This window comes from Balaenoptera musculus, chromosome 15, assembly GCF_009873245.2.
Source record: "Balaenoptera musculus isolate JJ_BM4_2016_0621 chromosome 15, mBalMus1.pri.v3, whole genome shotgun sequence".
NCBI classification, from domain to species: domain Eukaryota; kingdom Metazoa; phylum Chordata; class Mammalia; order Artiodactyla; family Balaenopteridae; genus Balaenoptera; species Balaenoptera musculus.
Genome location: NC_045799.1, coordinates 68,830,360 through 68,846,141, shown reverse-complemented (window position 1 = coordinate 68,846,141; position 15,782 = coordinate 68,830,360). Strand labels below are relative to the sequence as shown.

Here is a 15,782-nt window from a genome sequence, read left to right as displayed (position 1 = left end):
CCGGCTGTCCGCCCCCGCCCTCCTGTCCGCGGTCCCCTTGATTTTTTCCCAGTCCTCTAGCGTTGCTCTTTCCGACACTGCACTAAAAGATGCACCCTGGAAAACCACAACGCGGGGACACATCTTGTTGGGAGAAGAGGCTGAGTTCTTGGACCTTAGGGTACATGTTCACCTTTTCAAGGGCCTAGTATAGATTTGATTAATCAGCCTGGGGTACCCTGTTCCTGCTGACACTGTCGTTTTCACTTCCCTGCCTTCCCACACTTCCAAAACCGTTAGCAGGGAGCTCTCGAAGGTTTGGTTTCTTCGAGTCTCCTTTGAGCTAGACGTGAGGTTGACCCCCGGGTTAGAGCATGGCTGCATCCCTGGGCCCTCAGATCGACGCGCCCCTGGAGGTTGAGGGATGCCTAATAATGAAGGTGGAAAAGGAGCCCGAGTGGGCATCGCAGCCCATTCTGGAAGGATCGGACAGCTCTGAGTCCGAGACTTTTCGCAAGTGCTTCAGGCAATTCTGTTATGAGGATGTGACCGGACCCCATGAAGCTTTCAGTAAACTCTGGGAACTTTGCTGCCGGTGGCTGAAGCCAGAAATGCGTTCCAAGGAACAGATCCTGGAGCTGCTGGTGATTGAGCAGTTTCTCACCATTTTACCCGAGAAGATTCAGGCGTGGGCACAGAAGCAGTGTCCGGAAAGTGGAGAGGAGGCGGTGGCCCTGGTAATACATTTGGAGAAAGAGACTGGAAGACTAAGACAGCAGGTGAGAGAGGATTTTCCAAATTTTTGTATTTAACAAGAAGGGGGTGGAAAGGAAGATGGGCGAGGGATGCATTGCAGGAAATGCAAATTATGGAAGGATAAATGGTAATAATGAAAGACCTTTAAAGGGAATCTACTTAAAAGGGATCAGAATTTCATATTAAATAGAAAAAAAGCTTTGGTTGAACTATTATCTTGCAAATGACACTAAACATTATGCATCTAAGTATTTGTTTTAAATCTTTGCGTAACGTTTCCCCAAAAAAATTATATGAGAGAACAGTACATTATGCTTCACAGGATTTTACTTTTGTAGCTTGATCCTAAAGAGGGCTATTTTGCCCTGCCCCCCACCCAAAAAGAAAAGGAAAGAAAGGACTTCATCAGTTACTCCAGGGCCTCTTGTCATCCTTAAATATTCCAATTCGTGCCTTCTGAAGTGCCCTCAATGTCTTCATCCTTGTCACTCTTCTCCATTTTAATTGCTGATCCTTATTTGTCAGTGGCTTTGCATGCTCTTCTAATTGTTTTTCATCAGCCCTTTCAGTAACCTCAGATTTCAGAAATCCTGCAAGATTTGCACTTTCACCTTGCACAGGATTTGTGTAAAGATCTGACTATTAGCAAGTTGCTGTGTTGGTCAGAAATAGACACTAGATGTCGAGATTAATTTTCTAAGTTTTCAGTTCACTAGTGAATTAATTAGTGTTCTGAGAACTTTCACTTCTCTGTGAACCTAATAGATATGAGGACTCAAATAATGTCTAGTCTGATAACAGGGAGGCTCTGTATTTCACTCCTAACAGATTTTCCCCCTCTGTATACTAATAAAGAGCACTCTCCTATTCCCTTATGCCCAGACTTCTGGACAATACTATTAACCCGATGCCCTCAGAGGTCCCATTGGGAATGGAGTGAAATTTTCATTCCTTCTCACATCTTCTGTCCTTCTTTGATATCTTTCTTGGGGGAATTTGGCCCTGATCTAGCCCTCTTTAACTCCCTTTTTCCATTATGGCACTGACTTTATTTCCCAGGTTAGCAGTCCTATGCACTCAGAGAAGCAAGCCCCACTTGGAGCAGCATGGGAGGTGGCAGACTTTCAGCCAGAGCAGGTGGAGACCCAACCCAGAGTGATGTCTCTGGAGGGAGCTGAAAGCCTCCACTCAGGACACCAGGAGCAGCTGAACCAAAAGAGAGAGCTTCGGCCCTTACCCAAGAATGGTAAGAACTCAGAGCATGCCCAGTGCAGAGACCATGGCAGATTTGTTTTGTAGCCCTAACACTGTGACTTGTTCAGCGTAGGGTCCCCTCAATACATATTTGAGAGTAAATTGAATACTGGGGAGAAAGACTTCATTGGCTTCAAGAATTGGGAATATGTGTGACATAAGTAAAAGGGATCTTAAAGATGGAATCTGAGAAAACATAGATTGCCCAGACTGGCCTTAAGGTCTCATAGGGTCATTTAAGAATCTCCACTCTACAATCAGCTTGTGGTTTTTAGTCCTGCTGCATGTATAAGTGTGTGTGTTCTTGGCTGACTATAAGCAACTTGGAAAAACTGTTTGGAAGAAGAAATGAGATTTTTTTTCAAAAAGTGACTGACAGTAAGGCATCACAGAAGTGGCATATGAGAGGGATAAACAATAAGACTTCATAGAGAAGAGACAACTGGTGTTCATATCTGCCCTAGACGTTAATGAATCAAGTCAAATACAAGGAAATGAAGACCCTGTCCTTCCCAGTCCACAGTGATCTCTCCATCCTCTGCAGCATGATGTCAGGCTTAAAGAGAGGAGTGGAAAGATCACTGAACCTACAATAAAGACATGGGTTTATATCCTTTCTCTGCCCCCTCCCTGTGTTATCTCGGGCAAGTAATATTAATTAATTAATCTCTGTGTATTAATGCATAGAGATTAAGAGATTAGGCTTTAGAGGTAGACAGTATGCATTCAAAACCTAGCTCTGCCATTCTTTATCTGTGTGGTCTTGGTCAAGTTACTAAACTTCTCAAACTTTCCATTCTGTCATCTGTAAAAGGAAAATACTAAGGTTGTTAGCGTAGATTAAAGGAGGCATTGTAAAAGGGTCAGTGCATAATAGTGCTCAATAAATGTTAGTTTCCTTACTCCCATAATGGCATGATTATTTTTAAACTTCAAATCTGTCTGACTTACAGAACCCCTCATCAAGAGGCAAGATTCACCACTTTGGACCCCACCTCCCTATCCCTCCTGAAATTCATATTATGATAGAATGCATTGCAAATATTAATGGTTTCTGGATTTTTCAGTGTTTGTTCATCAGCATCAGAGTTCCCTTGTTCACATGGATTAGATGCTGTCAGTTACTTTATCTGATAAATTCATGGTGTTTCTGGATTTTGCCATCTCAAGTGATAAGGAGTTCCTAAAGTAAGATGGTTTGTTCTGTTGAGGTCCTTACTGGGGGTATGGAGGACAGAAAATTTGAGGGATAGATATCTCAGAAAGGTGAATTCCTTCTAAAAGAAGAGATAGGATTTCAGCCATGTGTGCCTAAGGGAATAATGTATTTCCAAGGAAGTGATTCAGTTTGATTCCATAGAAAGTAGTAGATCAAGCTTTTGAGTTCTTGGTCACAGTAATATTTATTCTTAAAGTTTTTCTAGATAGTGAATTCTAGAGTAGAAGTTAGACCACAGAATGCCTTATACTATATAAGCTTATATATCTTCCTTCCACCTTTCTGGGGGTATATTTGCCTGTAGTGTTCAGTACTGTGTATCTGTATACGCTAACATTTTTTAGGACAGTATTCACTCATAGGGGATTAATTTGTGCCAGAGATGGCGAACTGGTAACTCACGTGCCAAATCGGATTGTTTTGTTTCACCTACAAGGAGTTTTTGGTTTGGGGGTTTTGTTTGTTTGTTTTTAGTTCTCAAGATTTAAGACTTGAGATTGTACATAAAAGTCCTGCTTTCTGGCTTCTCTTGAAAAAGTTAGAAGCTCTGGGGCTTCCCTGGTGGTGCAGTGGTTAAGAATCTGCCTGCCAGTGCAGGGGACATGGGTTCCAGCCCTGGCCCGGGAAGATCCCACATGCCGCGGAGCAACTAAGCCCGTGCGCCACAACTACTGAGCCTGTGTTCTAGAGCCTGAGAGCCACAACTACTGAGCCCGTGCGCCACAACTACTGAAGTCTGCATGCCTAGAGCCCGTGCTCCACAAGAGAAGCCACCACAGTGAAGAAGCCCACACACTGCAAAGAAGAGTAGCCCCCTCTCGCTGCACCTGGCGAAAGCCCACTCACAGCAACGAAGACCCAATGCAGCCAAAGATAAAATAAATAAAATTAAAAATTAAAAAAAAAAAAAGTTAGAAGCTCTGTGCCAGGGCAATAGTCTCACACTGAAGCATCAGCTGGAGCTGAACACTGGGTGTACCCTTTCAGTGGGACATGTGCTCTCCAGTTCCCCACAGTCCTTACCTCTCCCCTTTCATGTTGTCCTTTACCTGCCTACTCCCTAAAAGCATTTGTGTTTGTGAGCCCTGCTTTAGGGTACCGTGGTTTGGGGCATTGTTCTGAACTCATTGAGAAAATAACCAATTTATATTTGTCGGTTCTTTATACATGCTCATTTCATAAAAGGAGAAGCAGCATGAATAAAATGGCAGAGCCTACAACACTAATTGTTTCTTTCTCTTCTTACAGCTCGGCCTTCTCCCTGGGTTCCTCCTCCTGCTGATGAATGGAACACCATAGATCAGGAAGTAACAGCCACACGAGTTCCTGCTGGGTCCCAGGTAAATTGTAATTGTTCTCTCTAGCCTAACTTCCTAGGATATTCAGTCACAATGATTTCCTCAAACTTTTATACTCCCTCCAAGAGACTTTTTCCCCCTTGCTCCTTTTCCAGAAGAGACTGCACCCAGCCATCTGAGTAATGGGACTCCTTGCTGGATCATCTCTCTTATGATTCTTTATAGTACCTTCTGCTTCATTTGGCACATAATATACACTTGGTTCTTTGATTTTAATTTTTATTTAGGGCCTTTCTGTGCTTCATCCATGATCATTCATCCTTCAAAAACCCATGTGGTTATCTTGGTAGTCATTACTGTTAGTGTGTTACAGGGACCAGTGAAAGATGTCCACATGGCAAGAGGTTTTTCCTACAAAAAGAGTGTGCGTCAGATTCCTGCTCACAGAGACCTCTACCGGGATATTAGAAAGGAGAGTATTGGGAACATGGTCTCCCTGGGTAAGGATTCTATCCCTTTTCAAATAAAAGATTTGGGGATTTCTAATATATTCACGTCTACCGATGATAAAATAGTTATAAATGTTATCACTTTAAGGACCTCCATGGGTTGTCTAGTCATTTCTGTGCTCTAGCATACCATGTTCTCATACCTCACTCATTCCTTTCTTCCAATTTATATTATAGATTTTTATATATTCTTATAATTTAGTGATTAAAACATTGGAGAGATTTATATATGATTGTCATATTATTGAAATATAAACTTATCTACATCCACTGGACTAAAAATTCTGTAAAGTCATAAGGTCTTTTTAGGATTTGTTTTTGTTTAAACGATAGTAACCCCAACACTGTGCACAGAGCGTGACATATGGGTGGTGCCCAGCAAATATTCATTGAGTGGATGGAAATCTTATAAACAGAAGAAAAAAAGTAATTTCAATACAACAACCTTGATAGCGTGTTGTGAATTTTTTAAATAGCACAAATGTTTATAGGCACACGTAACCACTGAAGTGTAATTTTACAAGCAAACTTTTGAAGAGCTATATCATCTGCTTTAACAATAGGGCTAAATATGGTTCATTCATATGTAAGCTACAAGTCAGAGATTACTTACAAATAAAATTATAGGCCTAAAATGTGCACCAATACACACTATAGACACTATAAACCTTTGTTGTCTAATAGAGTAGCCACTAGCTCCACGTGGCTATTTAAATTTAAATTTATAAAATTAATTAAAATTAAATAAAGTTTAAAATTCAGTTCCTCAGTGGCAGTAGCTACATTTAAGGTATTCAATAGCTGTATTGGACAGCACAGTTACAGAACATCATCATCAAAGAAAGTTCTGTTGGGCAACAATACATACAGACCCTGAAGTACAGAGATTACAAAATAGGCCGTGTCAAACTGAATGAATAAAGATAAACTGACAATTGTTTATAATCAGAAAGTAATTAAAGCAGTTTAAAAAAATGATCAACTTAAGATGACACTGATGACACACCAGTAACAAAGCACTCTTCCCAAAACAGCAGGACCCTTGATTTTATTTTATTTTTATTATTATTTTTTTTTTTTAATTTTTTGGTCACACCATGCAGCATGTGGGATCTTAGTTCCCCGAACAGGGATCAAACTTGCGCCCCCTGCGGTGGAAATGCAGAGTCTTAACCACTGGACCACCAGGGAAGTCCCAGGACCCTTGATTTTAACTTCTACTTAGGGTCTCTGCACTTCATCACTGATCATTCATCCTTCAAAGACCTGTGTGGTTATCTCGGTAGTCATTGCTGTTAGTGTTGTTACAGGAGCCAGTGAAAGATGGCCACATGGCAAGTTGCCTACACAATAGCTGTTTCCTAGTGTCGCCTTGGATCACACAGCATCCAGACCTAGTAAAATGATGAATTAGAGGTTTTAGTAAAATCTGCCATGAGTGGTTTAGAGACCATACTATGGACATTCAAATTTAGCCCAGTGCCTCCATGTATAGTAATTACATATGGAAAGGCCCAGGCCTGGAGACACCTGGCTCAGTCTTTTATCATAGATTGTAAACTAAAGGCTTATGAGTCTAGCCTACAAACATATTTGGGCCTTGCACAGAGTTTTAATTTAAAATTAGTTTATAAATCTGGATTTCCAGTATCTCTTAAAAAAATCAAACGTCAGGCACAATGGGCCCACCTTCTCTCACAGCAGCCATTGACCACAGCTGAGTGGAGGAGCTCGTGCTAAAATGCCAGGGCTCTCACTCCAGCCACCTCACTCCTTTACTTTGCCTGCCTGGTCCTTGTAGATGTTTGAACTTTCACTGTCCCTACACTTACTTCTCTCATGTGAAAGTGAAGAGCAAATCTCCATCCCCAGGGTTCTTTCAGCAAGGATTTGATTTGATGCTGCCTCCCTAGGGGAATTCCGTGAAGCTCCTATGTGTGTTTTCTATAGAAGGAAACTAAATGTTATTACATACTTATTAGGCATTGAACACTTTACAGATGATCCTTTATTTAATATTCCCAGCACCTTGTTGAATAGATTATATTATTTCCTAGGAAACTGAGGCTCAGAGAGATTAAGAAACTTCCCCTGGTCAGAAAGTAAAGTAAGTGGTGGAGCTAGGATTCCAATTTAAGACATGTTGATCTCCACCGTATTGTAAAGTAAAAAATTCAAGTTACTTTCCTATTCTTACGTCTCTTTCCCATTAACTTCACCAGAATGTCTCCAAAAGTTCTTGACTTCTCATCTCCCATAGCCCCAGTGTGTGTATGTGTGTGTTGAGTGGGGGAGTGGGGGGATGTGGGGAGCAGGTGTAAGCACACTTTATAAGTAACGAATACTGGCTCATAGGAGCACGCTCTGAACCTAACACAATGTTAGATACTGAGAGGGAATTGAAGGTAATGAAATACATGTTTCTTACCCTTAAAAGTTTTCCTTTAAGAACTAGCTGGGGAAGGAAGTGGTACATATATGAGAAGGGAAACGGTAGTCTAAGTAGATGATTGTGCCAAATAACTCGTGTAAGAAACTAGTGTGCATGATCGTGGTTGAGGAAGACTTTAGAGAAGGAACTGAACAAGACCTTTAAAGAATAGGTGTGAACAAGTGTTCCAGGAGAGCATACTACAGCAGGAGATGGGGGCATGCAGTGATGATCTCTCTAGCATGAAATATGTTTCTCTTACTCTAGGAAACACAGTGTCTACAGCTAACAAGATGGCACAGTTGGAGCAAAGAAAGGAGCCATGGACAATAGGTCTACAATCCCCTAATAAGAGGAATGTCCTACGAAGCAACTATATCAAGGAAAAGTCAGTTCATGCTATTCAGACCCCTGCAAGGAATGCAGGGAAAACACGGAGAGAGCAGCAGCAGTGGGGTTTGGAAGATGAAAAAATAGCGGGCGTGCATTGGAGTTACGAGGAAACTAAGACTTTTCTTGCAATTCTCAAAGAGTCTCGCTTTTATGAAACACTTCAGGCCTGTCCCCGAAACAGCCAAGTATATGGTGCTGTAGCTGAATGGTTGCGAGAATGTGGCTTCCTCCGAACACCAGAGCAGTGTCGGACCAAGTTCAAAAGTCTACAGAAGAGTTATCGAAAAGTGAGAAATGGCCATGTGCTAGAACCCTGTGCCTTCTTTGAGGACATGGATGCTTTGTTGAACCCTGCAGCTCATACTTCATCCACGGATAAGCCGAAGGAGATTCTGTCTCTCCCCAGACTAAAGAGAATTGGTATCAGTGCTAAAGAACAGATCAATTTGGTGGAGGAGGAAGAAGCTGCAGAAGAATCTGATGGTGATGAAATGGGTGTTGAGTTTATCCAGAAGTCTGAGCTTCGTGGTGCTCCTGTATTATTTCAAAACCTGAGTGGTAAGAATGGTGCTTTTTTTTTTCTGGTTTGAAAATGGATGATGTGGTCTTGTGGAAAAAGGAGTAGACCAGAAGTGACCAAACCCAGGGAGTTCTGTCACGCACACCTTGCCACTCATCACTGTAATTGGCCATGTAACTGAAAGTACTCCCAGGTATTTTGTTACCCCCAGTGCAGTCTGAGTAACAGTCATGAAGGGTTCTTTTTTGGGTTAGAGCACAGCATGAATTTTGAGTATTTGGGGTCTGTGGAAGGAAGACAAATGGAGTCCAGGGTTCTAAGGATCTAACATTATCTGAGAATTGTTATAATGCAGTCAATTGTATTAGATTGTAACAGTCAAGGATACATTATTATACTCTCAAGGATAGTCCATAAAGGAATGTGTAACTAACAACAACAAAAAAGAAGAATTAAAAAAAAAATTCAAAGAGAAGACAAGAAAGGAAAAGAAGAATCACAAAGTAGATGCATTAAATGGAAAAAAATCAGTAAGATGATAGATGTAAATCCAAATATATCATTAATTACAAATTTAAAAGTCTAAGATTATCAGATATAGTTTTTTAAACTATACTGCTTACAAGAGATACATCTTTTTTTTTTTTTTTGGAGCAGAGAAAGGCTTATTGCAGTGCCAAAGCAAGGAGAACGGGTGGCTCATGCTCAAAAACCCAGAACCACAAGAGATACATCTTAAACGTAACACAGAGATATTGAAATTAAAAGGATAAAAAAAGATACTATGCAAAAGAAAGATGGTGTTGAAATTTGGGGCCTGGGACATGCAGAACTAAACCGCCAGTTAGTAGCTATGTGACGGCTGACATATCATATAACGACTTTGAGCTTCAATTTTCTGTCTAAAATATGGCTAAGAATATGAGGGTATTTGTTAGTGTTAAGTGAGATAATGTAGACGAAGGCATTCTGCAGATGCTAAAATGCAATAAAACATTGCCTGGTGTCACAGTTATCAGTAATGTTTCTGTACTCCACTTTATGAAAAGATGATAATTTCTTAGGTAGAATGGAAAAATAAACCAGGCTGGGAGATCTGAGACTGTACTCATGACTGTACCTATTCAAAACAAACAGATCTCAGGAAAAAGATGGGAAAATGCATTATACAGGTATTCATCATTCTGGAAATCCATAGACATGAGGGTAGGGTGGTTTCAAATATGGAATCCAATGATATGACTGAAAGAGACCACCCAGTAAGGTAGAGGACAGAAAAGACTTTCCTACTACAGATTATAAAACACCCAAAAAGCATGTTTAACAAACTGTCTTCAGACATATCCTGAAAAGCTTAATTCTGCTATAAAAGCAGGACATCTGCCTGTCTTATGGATGGTTTCATCTCTCAAAGTAGAGGACTCAGTAACATCAAAAACTACTCTGGACATAGTTCTGCTGTTCGAAGAAGACGGGCTAAAGAAATGATAGGGAATTTGGGGGAAAAGTTCCTGCTGGGTGTCCTAGCCCATTATTCCTAACAATTTTTAAAAGACAGACAGCTAAATCCTTAATAACCATAGCAATGGCAGATTTGGGGGGCTGCATTTTTATTCTACCAAGTAAACTTTGAGATCAGTTCATCAATTTTAATTTTAAAATCCTATTGGGATTTTGACTTTATAGATTCATTTGACAATTGATATCTGTACAACTTGAATCTTCCTATCCAGAAACATAGTGTCTCTCCATTCTTTCTAGTTCTTTTATGTCTTTCAATATAATATTATAGTTATTTTATATAGACCTTCTCATTTCTTGCAAAGGTTATTCCCAGGCATATAATAGTTCCAGGGAATGAGATTTGTTTTCTTGTACTTCTTATATTTTGTAACGTATAGAGGCTTCAGACACCCTGTATCTTTGAACTTTATCCTTGAATGGCAGGTGTGCACTGGGGCTACGAGGAAACCAAGACTTTCCTTGACATCCTCCGTGAGACTCGGTTTTATGAAGCACTGCAAGCCTGTCATCGGAAGAGCAAGTTGTACGGGGCCGTGGCTGAACAGCTGCGAGAGTGCGGCTTCCTCCGGACACCGGAACAGTGCCGGACCAAGTTCAAAAGCCTTCAGAAGAGTTACCGCAAAGTGAAAAATGGTCACGTGCTAGAGTCCTGTGCATTCTACAAGGAGATGGATGCCCTGATTAACTCTCGGGCATCTGCCTCTCCCACCAGCACCCCAGAGGAAGCCCCGTCACCCTCAATTCAAGAAAGAGAGGACATTGAGATTGAACCCCAGGAACCTACGGGCTGGGAACCTGAGGAGGACTCACAGGAGGCAATAGTTGAAGATTCCAGCAGTGAGAGACTGAGCGAGGAGGAAATTGTACAGGAGCCAGAATTCCAGGGACCTCCAGGTTTACTGCAAAGCCCTAGTGGTAAGGATCATGAGGGGCTGTGGTCTAAAGAAGGAGGAAGTGGGATTTACTGACAGATCAGAAGAGCTGGCACATCGCTCATGAATGTCTGTTCATTAAGCAGATATTCGTGTGTCCTGTGGCATTTGAGGAAAAGGGGGAGGTATCAATGAATAAAACAGAGGCCCTGTTCTTATGGTGCTTCTGTTCAAGGGAGGAACTTGGACTCTCATGATTTGGTTTTTGGGATCTCAGCCTCGGTTTTTGTGTGTATGGGGCAGATAATGTTTAATATCTCCTAGAAATATTGTGGGGAAGAAGAACTTGGAGTTATACGTAAGAAAAACTCAGATCAGGGAGGTGTGTCAGTAAGCTCAAAACAGAAATGTCTCAGTTATGTGTGATGTGCATGAGAAAAAGGATAGGCAGAGACAAAAAGACTTTATTCTGGTACTGAGCTCCACCTGCGGGTTTCCTGCTGACCGCTGGATGCCCTCACAGGCACCTCACCAGCAGCCCAGGCTTAAAATTTTCAAAATTAAAATCAGCATCTTCCTTCCCACACTGTGGCTCTTCCCTGTGTCTCCCACAGGTCATCCAGACTTAAAAGATAGAGATTTTTTTGATGCCTTCTGTCTCATTGTTTACATCCAGGCAGATGATATGTTTTTTCAGCTGTTGTAGAACTTCCATCTGCCCCCCTCTTTAGTTACCATAACCATTACCCTAGTTTAGCGTTTCTCTGTCTCTTGCCTAAACTATTGTAAAAGTCTCCAAACCAGTTTTCTCCATTAGACTTGTATTAAGGTTCCACAACCATCCTTAATCTGAGTTTGTCTTTCTAACCTTACCTGTTATTATTTTCCTTCCTGTACTCTATGCTTATTCAAAACAAACATTAGAAAAGGAAGTTCACACATATGCTCTCTGGTAGTATTTATACAGGAATTTGTATTTGTATGGGAATGAAAGCTGAAATTATTAACTCTGTAACTGGAACTGTTAAAGTTGATAACTTTGGAAACAAAGTCCTTCTCTTGTGAATCTTGTTTTTTAAGGTGAGCTCCAGACCTGTCATCAAATTATCAGGCTCTGTCTGAGGCAACTACTAGGCTGTAACTTCCTCCAAATCCCGGAACAATGTTTGACTCAATCAGAGTGCTTCAGAATATGACATTGTTAGGGCTTTTGACCTAAGTCAGTGGATTCATTGATGGCTGTCCTCCTCTTCCAACCCAGGGCACAGCCACCCCACTTGGGACTGAGGGATGTTGGCAGTTTCAGCTCAATATGTGGAAGGAAAGTAACATTGAAATTAGCAAGTAGAAACAAGACAGTACAACAAAATGCATAAGAAGAAGGGTTTGAGAATCAAGCAAACCTGGATTGGGCCTAAGTTACACAGTTTGTGAACTATTTATGGATCAAATAATACGATGTCTGAATTTACTTCAAAATAATCCGGGTAGCGGGAGCAGAGAGTGTGTGGGAATAGAGGTGAAACAAGATTAGCCAGGAGTAGATCATTGGGTAAGTGGTTCATGGAAGTTCAGTTTATGTACTGTTCTCTACTTTTCTGTGTTTAAATTTTCCATAATAAAAAGTTAATACAAAAACCACACAGTTAATAAGTGACCAGGATGGAATCATACCAGAGCTGTCTGATTCCAAAGCCTGTGTCTTCACCACATCATGCTCTCTGTTCAGAAAACTTCTCGGGAAAGCTGGGATCCAAGATGTACTGTGGGATGTAGATGAAAGAGTGAGAAGATAATTCCGGTTTGTCAAGCAGTGAGAATTAAGATTTGAGTTAGTGTGGTCTGTGTGTGAGACTGCCAGACAAACAAAGTGACAGCAACATTTGAGAAGAAAGAAATACTCTTGGATAGAATATGACTATAGGTTGATGAGCTTAGAAGTCCACTGAGGAATTTGGACTTGATCATTAGAATCTAAACACTAATGAAGTGTAGTGTACTTTGATATAGATGAGAAATTTTGAAAGCAGGATGAATTGTACTGGAATTTCAGGGAGATAAACTAAGTTGCTCCCATGTTAATCAGGATACAGATTGGGGATAATGGCTTGGATTATAATTCAATTCTGAAAACATTTCCAAAGGCCTACTTTGTGCTGGGTATTATTGGCTATTCGTGGAACTGAAAGAAAATAAGGCCCAGTGAATCAGGAAAGAGTCCCCCACACCTGAGGCCAGTGAAGCACACAGGGATCCTAACAGACAAGGCCTGTAGGCCATGTTGTTTATGTTGATACATGACTGGTCTGAAATTTTTATTGTCTTTTTTTTCAGATTTTGAAATTGGAAGTAGTATCAAGGAGGATGCAACACAGGTAATATATAAGGACATGGAGCAGCATAGGGCATTAATAGAAAAGTCTAAAAGGGTTGTTTCTCAGAATGCTGATCCAGGTAAATATTGTAAAAGGGAATGCATCTCAGGAAGACAATGGGAAAACCTTCAAGGAGTCAGACAGGGAAAACTGATGTCTCAGCCTAGAGATTTAGGGAAAGCTGTTGTGCATCAGAGGCCTTTCATGGGGAAAAGGCCCTACCGACTTCTCAAATACGGAGAAAGCTTTGGAAGGAGTGCTCGCCTCATGTGCCGGATGACCCACCAGAAGGAAAATCCTTATAAGTGTAGTGTCTGTGGGAAGTGCTTTGGTAGAAGCAGGAGTCTAATCAGACACCAAAGAATCCACACAGGAGAAAAACCTTTTAAATGTCTTGACTGCGGGAAAAGCTTTAACGACTCCTCAAACTTCGGTGCCCACCAGAGAATCCACACAGGAGAGAAGCCCTACAGATGTGGAGAGTGTGGGAAATGCTTCAGTCAGAGCTCGAGTCTCATTATACATCAGAGAACCCACACTGGAGAGAAGCCCTACCAGTGTGGAGAGTGTGGGAAAAGCTTTACCAACAGTTCTCATTTCAGTGCCCACAGGAGAGTCCACACTGGTGAGAATCCCTACAAATGTGTGGATTGTGAGAAGAGTTTCAATAACTGTACGAGATTTCGAGAACATCGGCGAGTACACACTGGAGAGAAGCCCTACGGGTGCGTCCAGTGTGGCAAACGTTTCAGTAAGAGTTCTGTTCTCACTAAACATCGGGAGGTTCATGTGAGAGAAAAGCTTCTGCCATACCCTCCAGTGCTCTATGCCCCAGAGAACCCACACAAGGGAAAGACTGATGAATTCAGGCAAACTGTTTGATGACGATCTCTTCTCTTCCTAAATGTCCCCTTAGCCATTTTACCCTAATCTCACTCTTGGAAGCAATCTTTCTTTTCTTAGCTATAAAGTGTAATTCCCAAGATAAGGCTGAGAATATAAAGACTTGGATCCTGTCCTCACCTCTGCCTCTAACTTGATCAGTCTGTTCCTCTCCTTCTATGTGTCTCAACTTTTCTTTTAATAAAGTGAAGAAGATACAGTGTCTGAGTGCAGAATGGAATTCTCTTCAGTATGTCAAGGCCACTGCCATGGGATCGCTAAACCCAGCAACATCCAAGATCCTTCAGTGTATGGGAGAGTTGTTATCAAGGAGATAAAAAATGCTCAAAGTTTTTTTCATTCTCTACCACATGCGATCCCGGATGCAACTTGATCACAGAGTTTCCTGTTTGGGTAGAACTTTCAGGAGCCTGATGAGAACTACAGCAGATCCATCTTGGTTTTGAAGATATTCACAAAAGGAGAATGAAGATTTTATAGTTTCCGCCAGAAGTCAGTTGCAGTGTACCTTTTTTTGTGTCAAGAAGTTGATCTAAATAGCTAAGGTAGAATCCCTGTATTGTCACTGAAATAATGCCTTGCCCTCCATAGAGATGAGAAGCAACTGATCACCCATCGTCCTTTGTAGACTAACCTTTTCTGTACCTGAAGACTGAAAGCCTCTTGGCTGCTGTTTCTCCAGCCTATAAGTAATCCAGTCCCTGTTACTGTTTCTCGTAAGTCCTACACTTACCTCTTAATTGTTCTGGGTGCCCTTGTCTGACTCTTCTGAGCTACCATGCCCTCCTCAGATTGAATAGCGTGCATGCTCATGGTATGTCTCATTAAAGTAGAATTTCAGACACATTCTAGTTCTGAATGTGTGACTTCTCTGGTTTTTATCTAGAATATGACTGATATGTTGGCATATTTTATGCCTCCCAACCCCACACTTCAGTATAATATTGTATAATCTTAGATAGTTTTCTAAAACTCTAAGGAGATAGGGAAAGAAGTGAGGTAGAGACCTGAAACATTCAATATTTATAAGATCAGTTGGACTCCTTAGACCTGCTTTAGATCAGATCGCCACCTTGGTCCAGACCAGCACTCCAGAGCTGCTTGTTAAGTTTACCATTCTCTTTTCTGAGGCTCCTAGTCCCTGTTCACGTGGTCGTAAACCTCTCTGTAGAACCCTGAGTAATTTATGCAGCTCTATACCTCACTGAGTGAAGGTGGAAATATTTACTGAAACTTCCAGTCCAGAACACTTTTCGCTTTCCACATTTACCAGTTGGTCTGAAAGATGTCTTTGACAACCCCCAGCACTGGCCCGATAAATATTGAAGGAAGTGTTCAGATGGGGAGATAGTTCACTTACGGACGTTGCAAACCAGGGATTTGGTCATCCAAAGCTGTTAACTCCAGGATGAGGCCAGTGGCATTTATACCCTTAAGATGAAGGTAACCTCGGGGGGCTTTGCTTTGGGGAGGGAGAAGTCATAAGTTTAGTGGAAAGATAACCAACCAGAGTCAGGGCTGTAGATCATTTTTTTGATCTTATCTCTCCTTTGTCAGATGCTCTCTTATTTGAAGACATGTGAGTATGTTTGAATCTTTTGAAACTTGTTCAACAAAGTACCAAGGAGGGTAGGCAGTGTAGAAAGAAATCCAACTTACGGTGCCAGAATCGGGTGTGGCCTGTTGGAAGGCAGGTGACTCAGGTAAACATTGATAAATGTTTCGTACATTTGTTAGGAATGTTAGGAT

At 41.3% G+C, this 15,782-nt stretch overlaps 1 protein-coding gene across 1 annotated transcript; it reads left to right on the top strand.

Moving 5' to 3' along the window:
• The first annotated feature begins 118 nt into the window (after positions 1-118).
• On the top strand, positions 119-14,868 carry ZKSCAN2 (zinc finger with KRAB and SCAN domains 2). The gene is made up of 7 exons (XM_036824180.1): positions 119-758; positions 1,795-1,981; positions 4,457-4,548; positions 4,880-5,006; positions 7,714-8,397; positions 10,307-10,798; positions 13,090-14,868. The coding sequence occupies exons 1-7, from the start codon at positions 354-356 to the stop codon at positions 14,010-14,012; spliced, it is 2,910 nt and encodes a 969-aa protein (XP_036680075.1). The 5' UTR covers positions 119-353; the 3' UTR covers positions 14,013-14,868.
• The last annotated feature ends 914 nt before the right edge of the window (positions 14,869-15,782 follow it).

Bases quoted from the DNA above. Each gene is read 5' to 3' on its own strand.
- ZKSCAN2 (XM_036824180.1), top strand. From the start codon at position 354: ATGGCTGCATCCCTGGGCCCTCAGATCGACGCGCCCCTGGAGGTTGAG. The intron at 5,007-7,713 runs GTAAGGATTCTA...CTCTTACTCTAG, and splicing joins TGGGAACATGGTCTCCCTGG to GAAACACAGTGTCTACAGCT. The intron at 8,398-10,306 runs GTAAGAATGGTG...CTTGAATGGCAG, and splicing joins ATTATTTCAAAACCTGAGTG to GTGTGCACTGGGGCTACGAG.